At 43.5% G+C, this 15,359-nt stretch overlaps 1 protein-coding gene across 2 annotated transcripts in view; it reads left to right on the top strand.

Annotated features, from left to right (window-relative positions):
* The first annotated feature begins 1,011 nt into the window (after positions 1-1,011).
* LOC117542854 (dual specificity protein phosphatase 19-like) overlaps positions 1,012-15,359 on the top strand; it is a 28,621-nt gene continuing 14,273 nt past the window's right edge. The window contains exons 1-5 of one of the 2 annotated variants that reach the window (XM_034210734.1): positions 1,012-1,155; positions 1,802-1,950; positions 2,408-2,645; positions 8,316-8,362; positions 10,392-10,544. In XM_034210734.1, coding sequence (XP_034066625.1) covers positions 2,417-2,645; positions 8,316-8,362; positions 10,392-10,544 — 429 coding nt within the window. In that variant the 5' untranslated portion in view covers positions 1,012-1,155; positions 1,802-1,950; positions 2,408-2,416. The remainder of the gene's footprint in view (positions 1,156-1,801; positions 1,951-2,407; positions 2,646-8,315; positions 8,363-10,391; positions 10,545-15,359) is intronic. The other variant, XM_034210733.1, reaches the window with a different exon arrangement.

Below are 15,359 nucleotides of genomic sequence, written 5' to 3'. Positions count from 1 at the left end.
CCACTACTATAATGCTACTGCCGCTGCTAATGCTACCACTATTACTACTGCCGCTGCTAATGCTACTGCCGCTGCTAATGCTACCACTACTACTACTGCCGCTGCTACAACCATAGCTACTACCGGGCTAATGCTACCACCACTACTACTTCTATAATGCTACTGCCGCTGCTAAGGCTACACCCACTGCTAGCTCATCAGGCATTCCGCGTTCATATTGCCACTCTCTCACATATACTGTTATTGTATGTGTTTATTTGTGTGTGTGTGTGTGTGTGCGAACCTTTTTGATATTGTAAACCCGGGTGAGCATCCCGACGCCTCGGTCGTTCAGGATGGTCAGCTTTTCGGCCAGTTTCTGCTGGCTGGGCTGGATCACTCCCCGAGACATCTTCGGTTATATGTGTAGATTCAATCCAGATAGAAAATATGTAATATCAGGAATAATATCCGCAACTCGTAGTGATGTAAATAAAGGAGTTAGACGCCTGTGTTTCAGCAGGGATGTTAGATCTGGGCCATGTTTCCGGACTCCACCCCACCGTCTCTCTCTCCCTGGGTTTTCGGAGGATGGGGAGGGTTGTCCTGGTTTTTCCAACGAGGCTGTGCTGCGTTCAGGGAAACCTGGGAGATTAGTGTACCTGAGAGGATTAAGTGATACGATATGACAGATATTTAAATGTTTTAACAATGTGTGCAGAAAGTTTTACCAAAGACGATTAGGGCTACATGAGAATAACTTCTTTTTTTTTTATTACAAATTGGGCTTTTTTCAAAATTTTGACTTTTCTTCAGACTTTTTTCTTTAACAAAATTTGACTTAAAAATGCAAATGCTGCTATAGTGTTAATGTCTGTACTGACAACAGTAATCATGACAGATTGATTTGTGAATAAATAAACCAAAAAACATCATTTATAGCCACACCCTGAGCACCATTATTTTCTAAAAGTGTACTTAACTACTTTACTGTGAGCACCTGAACGCATCTCATTGTTGACGCAGCTTCCGACTGTCAGTGTTCCAGCTGCTTTGTTTCTCTCCCATTTTACCAGGATTTCTCCCTGCAAACAGCTCTGTATCTGTTATAATGTTATATAATTATATACAGTGAAGCAGCGATGATCTGACTGAGTGTAAATAGCATTTAACCAGGTGGGTGCACGGGAAAAAGCTCCGTAATTGTACTCACAAACAAACATTATACACACACACGTGACGTTATGAACTTAAATGCACACTTTTCAACTCCAGATTCCAGATTTTGCACATACAGTTTGCTAGCTGTTAGTAAATGCACCTTAAAGTTAAGTTTACACACTGTGGTGGAGCTTCAGGACAAAGACCTGCAGACTCGGGGACAGTTTATTAAGCTCAACTCTCTGACTGCTTTTTGCACAGCCCTCCACTTTAAAATATAGTTCACTGTAGTTTTCCATATACTCAATGTCCTAAGTGATTTTGTTTTTGAGCTTTTAAGGTTATTTGTATAGTTACATTTAAATTGTGTGTGTCTTGTCTTTAGCATATTTTTGTAATGCTAAATTGTTTCTTAACATTTTTGTGTATCCTTGTATATCTACTTTGCATCTTATTTGTTTAGATTGTTTATGTTCACAGCGGCAGACACTAAAGTAAAGTCCTTGTATGTGTACATGTTAAACAGAGTGCTAACCTCACTCTGTGAAGTGCCTTTCTCGCCATTAGTTATGAAATACTTTTACATCACATTACATGACACTTGTTAGTCACTTTTATCCAAAGCGACTTACATACCCAATACTGTGGTTAATCCCCACAGGAGCACTTTGGGGTGAAGTGTCTCAGGGACACAACGACATGCTGACTGCAGTGGGGTTTGACCCCCTGATCCCAACACCAACGCACAACCCACTGTGCCACACACCTCCTTATACTTCTCAGAGTATAGTGGGACAACAATAAGCTTCTGTAATATTGCATGTTTATTAGTGTCTCATTCGTTCAATTGCACTAGAGACACTGATGTATCTATATATCTATAGTATGTCAAATATATAACACGTTTAAGTACTACTACTACTACTACTGCTGCTGCTACTACTACTACTGCTACTACCTCCACCATCCTTCTTTCAAAGTTTCCCTCTGTAATCGTAGCATATATGTACTTTTTTTCTATTGAATACATGTGTATTAGAATTGTCAGCCATTCATTCAGGTGGGGGGAAGTTGTTATTCTTGAACTAGTGTTTAGACAAAGTGTGCTGTTGTTGTGTGTGTTGACATGTTCCATCAGCTGCTTCATTGATGAATGGAATAAACAGAAAGCTGTGCACGTGAAGGGAAAGGAGAGACTATTAAAAAGAACAAATGTACATTATTGGGTCAAATAAAAACACTGATCATGCTTTCTGTTTGGTCTCAGGTTCCTGCGATGCATTCACTGTCTCAGGAGATCCAGGGTTTCTCCAAGAGCCGTCTGAAGAAACAGTGCACGAGGGTAACCACGGTGACCGGCAGGAGGCTGCTGGAGAGGAGGGGGGATGGAGAGGATGATGATGGAAGAGGAGTAGAGGAAGAGGAGGAAGGAGCTGCGTTTGGATTTGTAGAAGATACAAGTCTGGACCTGCAGGTGGGCGTCGTGAGACCCTTCATACTGCTGGGTAATATATATTACTACAACTACTAATACTACTACTAATACTCATACTGCTGGGTAATATATATTACTACTACTACTCCTACTGCTGGGTAATATATATTACTACTACTACTAATACTCCTACTGCTGGGTAATATATAATACTACTACTACTAATACTACTACTAATACTACTACTGCTGGGTAATATATTACTACTACTAATACTACTACTGCTGGGTAATATATATTACTACTACTACTAATACTCCTACTGCTGGGTAATATATAATACTACTACTACTAATACTACTACTGCTGGGTAATATATTACTACTACTACTACTACTACTAATACTCCTACTAATACTGGGTTATATACACTTTACTACTGATAATGCTACTGCTGGGTAGTATATTACTACTACTACTACTTATACTACTAATAGTCCAGATTTGTACTCTCTTAGCCTTAAGACACTGCTCACAGCTTAAAGGGAGTTGAATGAACTCTGGTGGTGATTGATGTTTGTTGTGCTCATTTGAGAGCAGTTTAAGGAGAACGAAGTCAGCGAGAAACGACTGGAGGGTTTCATCTCCTTTTCTTTTACAGTTAGTAAACAACCTCATACAAAGCTGTCAAATGTAGTTTGATTTCTAACATCAGAGTGACTTATAAACCATTTGCTCCTCTATACAACTGAGATCTGTTGTCTGTCAGACTGCATTTGTTCCCCTTGTCTTCAGAAATGCTGTTAAGTCGTCCTGCGTCGGCTCAGATGTGTCATTTTAAATGTGTTTCCTCTTCATCTGATCTCCAAACACACTCCCCTTCAGACTCAGATGTATTCTCCATGTGGTGCATTAGGCATTAACTCAGCGTGGCTCCTGTCTCTGAGGACCGCTGCTTCCTGTCTCTGAGGGCCGCTGCTTCCTGTCTCTGAGGACCGCTGCTTCCTGTCTCTGAGGACCGCTGCTTCCTGTCTCTGAGGACCGCCGCTTCCTGTCTCTGAGGGCCGCCGCTTCCTGTCTCTGAGGACCGCCGCTTCCTCTCTCTGAGGGCCGCCGCTTCCTGTCTCTGAGGACCGCCGCTTCCTGTCCCTGAGGGCCGCCGCTTCCTGTCTCTGAGGACCGCCGCTTCCTGTCTCTGAGGACCGCCGCTTCCTGTCTCTGAGGACCGCCGCTTCCTGTCTCTGAGGACCGCCGCTTCCTGTCTCTGAGGGCCGCCGCTTCCTGTCTCTGAGGGCCGCCGCTTCCTGTCTCTGAGGGCCGCCGCTTCCTGTCTCTGAGGGCCGCCGCTTCCTGTCTCTGAGGGCCGCCGCTTCCTGTCTCTGAGGGCCGCCGCTTCCTGTCCGTATGTCTGTTGTTATCTGCTCCTGCTTTTCATGAAAGGATATTGGACAAATTGAAGAAGACTCTTTCTGTTTTCTCTCTGCTGGATCTTCTCATTTCCTTCATTAGTGTTTGACCTGCAGCCTCATCTGTTCTGTTGTCAGTATATTATACATTTAGCTGAAGTGTAACAGAACTCACAAGACGTTTCTTTGCTCCCTCTTTCTAGGAAAGCCATAAAGATGTGCTTTTCTGCAGCTGATATTGCATGTTTGCTGCCTGTGCCTCCTCTGCCTGTGCCTCCTCTGCCTGTGACTCCTCTGCCTGTGCCTCCTCTGCCTGTGCCTCCTCTGCCTGTGACTCCTCTGCCTGTGACTCCTCTGCCTGTGACTCCTCTGCCTGTGACTCCTCTGCCTGTGCCTCCTCTGCCTGTGCCTCCTCTGCCTGTGCCTCCTCTGCCTGTGACTCCTCTGCCTGTGACTCCTCTGCCTGTGCCTCCTCTGCCTGTGCCTCCTCTGCCTGTGACTCCTCTGCCTGTGACTCCTCTGCCTGTGACTCCTCTGCCTGTGACTCCTCTGCCTGTGACTCCTCTGCCTGTGCCTCCTCTGCCTGTGACTCCTCTGCCTGTGCCTCCTCTGCCTGTGCCTCCTCTGCCTGTGACTCCTCTGCCTGTGACTCCTCTGCCTGTGACTCCTCTGCCTGTGACTCCTCTGCCTGTGCCTCCTTTGCCTGTGCCTCCTTTGCCTGTGCCTCCTCTGCCTCTGCCTCCTCTGCCTCTGCCTGTGCCTCCTCTGCCTGTGCCTCCTCTGCCTCTGCCTGTGACTCCTCTGCCTGTGACTCCTCTGCCTCTGCCTCCTCTGCCTGTGACTCCTCTGCCTGTGACTCCTCTGCCTGTGACTCCTCTGCCTGTGCCTCCTCTGCCTGTGCCTCCTCTGCCTGTGACTCCTCTGCCTGTGACTCCTCTGCCTGTGACTCCTCTGCCTGTGCCTCCTCTGCCTGTGCCTGTGCCTCCTCTGCCTGTGCCTGTGCCTCCTCTGCCTCTGCCTGTGCCTCCTCTGCCTGTGACTCCTCTGCCTGTGACTCCTCTGCCTGTGACTCCTCTGCCTGTGCCTCCTCTGCCTGTGACTCCTCTGCCTGTGACTCCTCTGTGTCTCTGTGAGGCACGTTTATTAATACACACCTTTCAACACAAGGCAATTCAAAGTGCTTTCCGAAACTAAAAGACATTAAGAGCATTTAGAAATAGTGCAGCGGAAACACGTTATAAAATGACATTTAAAAACGGCCATTCAAAATCAAAGATAATCAAATAAACCACATGAATAAACCCTTGGATTACAGCCCGTGGAAGTCTCCCAGGAACTTCCCTTTCTCTTTTAGATTCCCAGAACCTGGGTTTCAAACCTGTAGAAAGGTCTTAAAGCCTCTCGGAGCCAGGAGACAAGTTGCATTGCTTTCTTTGTAAGAACCAGGAACAAGGAAGGTTCTCATTTTTACTTTATCCTTAGATTGTATTTGTGATTTAAATATCAGAAAATCGAGAAAATATCCTGTGGACTTTAGTGATCAACCAACTATATTTTAGAAGCTGGAACCGGCTGATGTTTGGCTTGTTTGATAAGTGAGGGATAATGTGCAACGACGCGGTCATTATGGGGAAAAGAACACGGACAGGCTGATCAGCAGCCCGACGCCAAGCGGAGGATCTAGATCGACATGCAGTTTGCTTTTCGGCCAAACTGTATACAGTTAAATCGAACTGACTTGTTTGTGCAGATGTGAGCGTCCTTAACAACGGTCAATAAGTGCTTGACAGCAGTCTGTCTATGTCACGTGTTCTGAATTGACCAATCAGAATTGAGTATTCAACTAAGCCATGTAATAAATGACTTTAAAGTAGGGCTGCACAACATGTTACCTTGTGCAGTAAACACATTCTGCTACAGATTATATTTTGAGTTCATTGAAAACAGGAGAAACCTGCAATTTAAAATCCTCTTTCTGCTTTTTATTGGTGCCTCTTGTGTTCAGATCAATTTGTAAAATAACAAACGAGGAATCATTTCATTCAGAAAGCTATTTATTTGAGCAGTACGCTGAAAGCAGCACAAGAAGCCGAACTGATTACAGTTTTAATATCTGTTTTATTTGTAATGTTATTGGATATTTTCCTCACATCTTGCAGCCCTTCCTAAAAGATGAATCAGTGTTTACAGGTTTAACAGAACTGATAACACTGAACTACACGCTGGATTTGTCTCTGATGTAAACCGGGAAGCTGGTGATAAATATTCATGTTAACAGGGGGGGGGGTTATCGTCAGCCTGCAGGGGGTGCTTTATTTAAAAATAGAAGTTTTGCTGAGCAGACGCATGAATGAGGCAGGCCCGGCTCCAGGATGAAATGACTGAGGGGGCTGTTACAAAATCAGAGGGGGCGATATTTTTTTCACAACAACGAAAAATACTGGCAATGAAATGATTTGACACACCGAGCTTTTTTCCTTCTCACTGCTCTACAGTCTCTTTGCTTCTTTATTGTTATTCCGGATGCACCCCTCTCCTTCTGTTCCTCTGATCTTCAATAACAGATAGTTCTTTATCAGATGGCTGCACTTTGGTTCACAGACTAACATTGATCTCCTCCATGTATAAATGGACAGGCTGTGTAATTACACCATAACCTTTTCTCCTCTGTCCCTTAACTCGTCTTCCTATCAGATTTACTCACTCACTATCTACTCTAGTCAGGTCAGGATTAAAGAAACATTCATCTGGTTGATTTATTATTTTCAGGATGGAATGTTCAAACCAAGGCCTAAAACCTGGCTTTCATAAGAAAGTGACTAATATATAAACCAAATGTAATATTGGATCAAACACCAAATGGACAGACGCAGATTAAACATGAAGTCCCCTGGTTTGCCTCTAGAGTCTAAGCCATGAGAACAATCAGATCAATGTTCCACAATGCGCCACTAGATGTCGCTCATTGCACCAATACGGTTTATATAATAACATATTATTATTCTAGTGAAAGGGCTCGCTTTGGCAAACACCTGATCCCTACAGGCAGCCCTCAATAATAACAAGTAACCATCATGTGTGGTGCTTTCTGTCGTGGTCTGTCTTATTAGTTGTTGATGTCATCTTGTTTCCACAGAGCTGTGAACATGAACTTCCCCCTGGGGACAATACATCTGATTTAATATTCAATCCCACACGTGGCGATTGAGAACATACATTCGTAACTTACCTCGTTTAAAACACTTTTGTTGTAAGAAGAAGAAGAAGAAGAAGAAGAAGAAGAAGAAGAAGAAGAAGAAGAAGAAGAAGAAGAAGAAGAAGAAGAAGAAGAAGAAGAAGAAGAAGAAGAAGAAGAAGAAGAAGAAGAAGAAGAAGAAGATAAGAAAAGAATAAGAATAAGAAGAATCATAAGAAGAAGAAGAAGAAGAAGAAGAAGAAGAAGAAGAAGAAGAAGAAATACGTTACAAAAGGCACAATCCTGTTACTCTGTTTTTACTGACATGTAACATTTGATTTCACCTTGCTCTGTTTTTTTAACACACTTTCAAAAACGGGAACATTTTCGGGAGTTTCAACCGGGTACCGGAAACGGGGACGTTTTGGTCCCCCATCCGACTGTGTTTACAAGCACACATGCTAACATATAAGAGGCTTCTCAATACTCAAATTTCCCCTCCTCTCTCCTCGGTTCCCCTCCTCGGTCCTCCGCTCGCATCTCCTGTGGGCGGGTCTAAGTCTCGAGGAGGGGAACCGAGGAGGGGAGTCGAGGAGGGGAAATTTGAGTATTGAGAAGCCTCTTAAGACTACAAGCTCACTTGGGGTTGAGGCTTGTTTACACGTTGCTTGACTGCCGGCCCACATCTGATCCAAACATAGTAACGTGTGTTGGGGGAAATAATTATTTAAAGTTATTTAATAATTGTGACATTTATTGTACTTGTTGATGGATGAATGATGCTCAAGGTGAGGGGGCAAAGAATACAACTGAGGGGGCAATGCCCCCTCGTGGCGCCGGGCCCGGAATGAGGTTTCTGAGGTTTAGTTCACTTTGTAACACCTGAGTTGTTCCCCATAGGAAATGAAAGGAGACGCTGGACGATGTTCTTCCATCAGAGAACACAGAACCACCAAATAAACACATTTTCAGGGTGATTTCACTGCAAATTCACTGCAGAACTTTTTCTCATATTTTGACCATTTTCACAGAATTCGAATTTCAGATTTTTGTTCTTAGATTTCGACTTTTTTCCCCTCAGAATTCGAATATCTGACGCTTTATTTAAAAATAGAAGTTTTGCTGAGCAGAATGTGATGAAGCTGTTTCTGTGTCTCAGGTTCTCAGGATGCAGCGCACGATGAAGAAACCCTGCAGAGGCTTAAGGTCAGTGAGCGGGGTCAAAACACCGGCGTGTTGGAAACGAGATGGTGCTTCCTCTGGATTTATTACTCTTTCAAACTATATAATCCGACTCAGTTTAAGAATCAGAACCCACACTTTGTTGGGAAGGGGTCGGTGTGAATTGAGAGTAGATCATTACAAAGATCAGGAACAACATGAAGTGTGTAGACATGTTCAAAGTTACTGATCGGTGCATGCAGGGGTTTGGGTATTTACAGTGAGGGGACATTTTAATCTATTCTATATTTATTTAGAATTTTTCTTTTTGCACAAGTAAGCCTTTCTGAAAGCATTTTCTTGGTGCATGATTTTTTTCAGAACATGTTTATCAAAGAGAGATTGTTATTATTTGGCTATTTGTTTTACTTTAGGACACTTTAAATCACTTAGAAAATCACTTTATAGAGCCAGACTTTCCTTCAATTGTAGAAAAGGATGGATGTTACGGCAGATGTTGAGAGGACTCGGCTCTCTGAGGTAAACTGTATTTAAGTGAGAGTAGACAGAAGCTGCTAAGTGAATTTCAGCCATCTGTCTCCCCCTTTTCCTCCCTCTTATCCCTCCATCTTTCTCCCTCGTCCCTCCTCTTCCTCTCTGCCCTCTAAGGCTGTGTTGCATCATCAATTTAATTGAAGACAGAACATCCATCTCTAGCTCTCCTGCAAAAACAGTAGTTTTCAAATGAAGTCAGTCAGTTTTTCTTGGAGCTACGACCTCATCGTTAGCGCTAGCGACTTATCCTTCGTAATTTAAAGTCACATTTAAGAACTGAGTATTCAGATGTTTTTCCAATCTATTCTTTCGGTGGAGTTGGTAAAAGTTTGCTTAAATATAGGAAAAATGCTAATTTAAAAAAAAATGGCAGACTTTAGGGTGGACAGCGCTAATGAAAACCATTTTGAAATATGTTCAGCAGTGTGTTTTTGTGGATATTGGAGCAGTTGAAGCAAATACTTCAGCATCATTTGACATGTTGATCGTCAAAATATGCTGAAATACAGGGAAAAGAAATCGCAAATTATTCAAAATGACCGAATTCCGGTTGGGCTGTGCCTAGCTACATTTAAGCTATCGAATATTCCATCCCAATTTATCTTTACATTTGACATGAGCTAATACCCTCCTAAAATCTACATTTTACGATATACTCGGTAAGAGGAGTTCGTAAAAGTTAGCTAAAAATACAGGCAAAATGCATATTATTCAAAATGGCCGACTTTCGAGAAGGCGGGGCTAATGAAAGCCGATTTAAAATATTTTCAGAACAACAAGAGCAATGTGTGTACACAATGTTGTGAATATTGGAGCATATCGGAATGAAGGGTTTTAAAAGTGAGAACGTTAGCTAACGATACTGGAAAAACGCTCAACATTCAAGATGGCCGACTTCAGAAGAGGCGGGGCTAATGAAAGCCAAATGGAAATGTGTTTGAAATAACAAGAGCAATGTGCGTACCACATTTCGTGAATATCGGAGCATATTGGAAGGAGTGGTTGTAAAAATGCGAAAGTTAGCTAACGATACAGGCAAAAAGCACAATATTGAAAATGGCCGAATTTAGAGAAGGCGGGGCTAATGAAAGCCGATTAAAAATATTTTTAGAACAACAATATCTATGTGCGTACGAAATATTGTGAATATCGGAGCATATGGGAATGAGTGGTTGTAAAAGTGCGAAAGTTATCTTAAACGATACAAGAAAAAACGCACAATATTCAAAATGTCCGACTTCAGAGAAGGCGGACATTTTGAATATTGTGCGTTTTTTTTTTGCTAATGAAAGCCAATTTGAAATGTGTTTGTAAAAGCAAGAGCAATGGGCGTACCAAATGAACATCAGAGGGACTATATGTGACTTTGTCCCTACCGTTCACCAGGGGGCGATAGAGAGCACACTTTCAATTGTTCATTTCAATCCATTTCACTGCAGATTTCTCAGTTTAGTTTTGGAGTAGCTTTACAGAAAGAGTCACTTCTATGGCCCTCAGTGTCGTCTCTTCTTCCTGTCAGGTGACTCACGTTCTGAACGTAGCGTACGGAGTCTCTAACCTGCTCCCAGATCAGCTGGTTTATAAAACGCTGCAGATCCTCGACATCCCCGAAACCAACATCACGTCGTACCTGGAGGAGTGCAGCGGCTTCATCGAGCTAGCACGACAACAGGTGAACACTTCATGTAGAATACACCTTTTATAAGTAGGGTGTCAGATTTTATAGATGGATAGATAGATAGATAGATAGATAGATAGATAGATTGATAGATAGATAGAGAGATACAGTGGGGCAAAAAAGTATTTAGTCAGCCACCAATTGTGCAAGTTCTCCCACTTAAAAAGATGAGAGAGGCCTGTAATTTTCATCCTAGGTACACTTAAACTATGAGAGACAGAATGGGGGGAAAGAATCCAGGAAATCACATTGTAGGATTTTTAAAGAATTTATTTGCAAATGATGGTGGAAAATAAGTATTTGGTCAATAACAAAAGTTCATCTCAATACTTTGTTATATACCCTTTGTTGGCAATGACAGAGGTCAAGCGTTTTCTGTAAGTCTTCACAAGGTGTTCACACACTGTTGCTGGTATTTTGGCCCATTCCTCCATGCAGATCTCCTCTAGAGCAGTGATGTTTTGCGGCTGTCACTGGGCAACACGGACTTTTAACTCCCTCCAAAGATTTTCTATGGGGTTGAGATCTGGAGACTGGCTAGGCCAATCCAGGACCTTGAAATGCTTCTTACGAAGCCACTCCTTCGTTGCCCGGGCGGTGTGTTTGGGATCATTGTCATGCTGAAAGACCCAGCCACGTTTCATCTACAATGCCCTTGCTGATGGAAGGAGGTTGTCACTCAAAATCTCACCATACATGGCCCCATTCATTCTTTCCTTTACACGGATCAGTGGTCCTGGTCCCTTTGCAGAAACACAGCCCCAAAGCATGATGTTTCCACCCCCATGTTTCACAGTAGGTGTTCTTTGGATGCAACTCAGCATTCTTTCTCTATTTCTATTTCTAAAGTTCTATTTTGGTTTCATCTGACCATATGACATTCTCCCAATCCTCTTCTGGATCATCTAAATGCTCTCTAGCAAACTTCAGACGGGCCTGGACATGTACTGGCTTAAGCAGGGGGACACGTCTGGCACTGCAGGGTTTGAGTCCCTGGCGGCGTAGTGTGTTACTGATGGCAGCCTTTGTTACTTTGGTCCCAGCTCTCTGCAGGTCATTGACTAGGTCCCCCCGTGTGGGTCTGGGATTTTTGCTCACCGTTCTTGTGATCACTTTGACCCCACGGGGTGAGATCTTGCGTGGAGCCCCAGATCGAGGGAGATTATCAGTGGTCTTGTATGTCTTCCATTTTCTAATAATTGCTCCCACAGTTGATTTCTTCACACCAAGCTGCTTACCTATTGCAGATTCAGTCTTCCCAGCCTGGTGCAGGTCTACAATGTTGTTTCTGGTGTCCTTTGACAGCTCTTTGGTCTTGGCCATAGTGGAGTTTGGAGTGTGACTGTTTGAGGTTGTGGACAGGTGTCTTTTATACTGATAACGAGTTCAAACAGGTGCCATTAATACAGTTAACGAGTGGAGGACAGAGGAGGCTCTTAAAGAAGAAGGTACAGGTCTGTGAGAGCCAGAAATCTTGTTTGTTTGTAGGTGACCCAATACTTATTTTACCGAGGAGTTTACCAATTCATTCATTAAAAATCCTACAATGTGATTTCCTGGATTCTTTCCCCCCATTCTGTCTCTCATAGTTGAAGTGTACCTCGGATGAAAATTACAGGCCTCTCGTCTTTTTAAGTGGGAGAACTTGGTGACTGACTAAATACTTTTTTGCCCCACTGTATATGCTGATGTAATCGCAGTCAAATCAATCAATGTTAACTTGGAAAGCCACAATATTGATATTTTAACTCAATAACATTAGGTGACATACATTATTGTGGCACATCAGTGAAGCCTTAAATATGTTTTGCCCCACTGTAGATAAATAGATTGATAGAGAGATAGATAGATGGATTGATTGATTGATAGATAGGTAGAGATGCTGTATGAGAAACCAATGTGATTTTGGAACAATGTAAATCTATTCTAGTAAACAATGGAATTATAATCAGTAGAAATGACATGGGACCTTTAAATACGCTATTTTATATATTTGCAGACTAATTTAACCCGTCAGTTTGCACACACAGCTGTTTGCAGTTTCCTGTGACTCAGCACAAAGTGGTGTGTGTGTGTGTGTGTGTGTGTGTGTGTGTGTGTGTGTGTGTGTGTGTGTGTGTGTGTGTGTGTGTGTGTGTGTGTGTGTGTGTGTGTGTGTGTGTGTGTGTGTGTGTGTGTGTGTGTGTGTGTGTGTGTGTGTGTGTGTGTGTGTGTGTGTGTGTGTGTGTGTGTGTGTGTGTGTGTGTGTGTGTGTGTCATCTGAGTGCTGATATGAAATAACCGCAGAAGGAACTCTGATAAACCAGATTAAGTCTCCATGTTCTCCGTGATGGATGATCGCTCTTCGTATTATTCAGTTTGCAGAAGTTGTATCTTCTATTATTTCTACGGAGAACATGAAGCTGCTGCAGCAAACCCTCTATAAAAGGACCAGGGAAAGGCTTTGATTGACGGAAACGTATTAAGACTGATGTGGTTCTCTGGGGGCAGCCGCTCTGTGAAGGCGTCTGATTGGCTCGTGCTTCACCCAGAGGAGACGTCTGATTGACTTCTATTCTGAAATGAAAACACAGATTACATGTCAATTATGGAGAGCGTGCGTGAAGCCAACGCTAATTTAAATCTCCTGTCCCGAGGTGGCCAGTAATTGACGCGTTGAATCAAAACCTGCTCACAGATACTGCTCTGCGCCGGAAGAGAGGCGTTGTTCTGCATGTGAGGCTCTGTGTGGAATAAAGAGACTTTATTCATATATCTGAGGCTCCATGTTCAATGAAAGCAACCTAATTCAGATTTCTGAGACTTTATTCTGAATATAAAGCTCTAAATTAAATTAAATATACTTGTATTATGACATATGAGGCTCCATGTGGAATAACACATTGAATGTATTAAGAATATGAGGTTTAATGTGGAATACATGAGACGTTATTCTGGATGTGATGATTTGATATACTTTATTAATCCCCGTGGGGAAATTGTTTCTCTGCATTTGACCCATCCTAGTGTTAGGAGCAGTGGGCTGCCATTTTGAACGGCGCCCGGGGAGTAGTGTGGGGAACGGTGCCTTGCTCAGGGACACCTCGGTAGCAGTGGCATTTTCTCCCGGAGGCCAAGGGAAGCCAGGCTTCCCCTGTTTTTTCGGATTTTAGTTCTAATTTAAATAAATAAATAAAAACACTTTGTTTTGTTTCGATAATTCTCCTTTGCCATGTGTTGCTGCCGGACCATCTCTCCCCCATTCTCATTGAGTATTTTACAAAGAGTGAAACAGCGCCCCTCTAGATGTTATGGTGAAACAGTAGATTGCACTCACTGTTGCGAGAGGAGGCCAGCCGAATCTGGCTTCCCTTGGTGAAAAAAAATGGAGGGATTGACCAATCAGATGAGGCCCACGTGATGCCCTGCCAACCTGTGATTGGTCAGGGCCATGCCAAGGGAAGCTAGCCGCCTCTTGCTTCCCTTCAGAGGCGGCTGGCGGCTGGCGATTTGATTGGACGCTGCCATCCAATCAAATCACATCAACATCAGTTTTAATACTGTCATCACCGCCGTTAGAAATTATCAAGCAAATTAAGCATTATGGAAGGTGGAGATTTGGCGTACTTAATCAAACATAACTTTACTAAACTTCCGCTACAGCAGCAACTAAAAATTAAATCAGATGACAGGCCAATGCCCGCACTCGAGCTGTGTGTACACAGGGCCGCCCCTCCCTACAGGCCAATCACGCAGGCTGCATGGGGCCCCGCCTTGCGCAGGGGGCCCCGCCCAGAGGGCCTCAGCTGCTGTGCGCAGTTCTCCGCGCACCCTCGGCTGACACGCGAGAGTGAGAGGTGACAAGGGGAGCACGTCTGTAACCCGACACCGTTGCAATGAATCAACATCTGACCAATCACGGCTTTGATACGGCCACTAGTGCAGGTGAAGAGATGTCGGTGAAAAGACAGTTTCAGTCCAGCGCAAGCTAGAGGGAAAAAAACAAAACTTGAAGAAACTAGATTATCACTCGAAGGTGGGTTATTGTATGAGTCAAATGTGCAACTTGCGAATGTTGTATAAGTCAAATGGCCAATTGCCATATTAAAACATCAGCTGCAATTCAGGACATGAAGAAGGCAGTCTCTGCAGAGCATACAGGCTAATGGAGATGCAGTTATTTCCAGCATTCTTTATTTACCATTCATTCAAGTATGTGATGCCTTTTACCTGCTAATGTACAGGAGGAAGAGAGATACACTGTCTGTCTACTTGGCTTACATAACAGTTAAAGTTTACAGCCTAAAAAACATGGAGCATTTTTCCCCCTTTTATTCATTTTTATGTCAATTTGCACATTTCATGGTGACGCTCAGCCTCTCCCCTTAACTCCTAACAGTCATCATCATGGTGACGCTCAGCCTCTCCCCTTAACTCCTAACAGTCATCGTCATGGTGATGCTCAGACTCTCCCCTTAACTCCTAGCAGTCATCATCATGGTGATGCTCAGCCTCTCCCCTTAACTCCTAACAGTCATCGTCATGGTGATGCTCAGACTCTCCCCTTAACTCCTAGCAGTCATCATCATGGTGACGCTCAGCCTCTCCCCTTAACTCCTAACAGTCATCATCATGGTGATGCTCAGCCTCTTCTCCCTTAACTCCTAAGCAGTCATCAGCAATGGGTGAATGCTCAACGCGACTCTCCCCATTAACTCCTAGCAGTCATCATCATGGTGAATGCTCAGCCTCTCCCTTAAACTCCTAACAGTCATCATCATGGTGAATGCGCAGCCTCTCCCCTTAACTCCTAACAGTCTATCAGTCATG

This window comes from Gymnodraco acuticeps, unplaced genomic scaffold (genome assembly GCF_902827175.1).
Source record: "Gymnodraco acuticeps unplaced genomic scaffold, fGymAcu1.1, whole genome shotgun sequence".
NCBI lineage: Eukaryota > Metazoa > Chordata > Actinopteri > Perciformes > Bathydraconidae > Gymnodraco > Gymnodraco acuticeps.
Note: the sequence above shows the minus strand (reverse complement) of the source record. Positions and strands in the feature narration are given on the sequence as shown.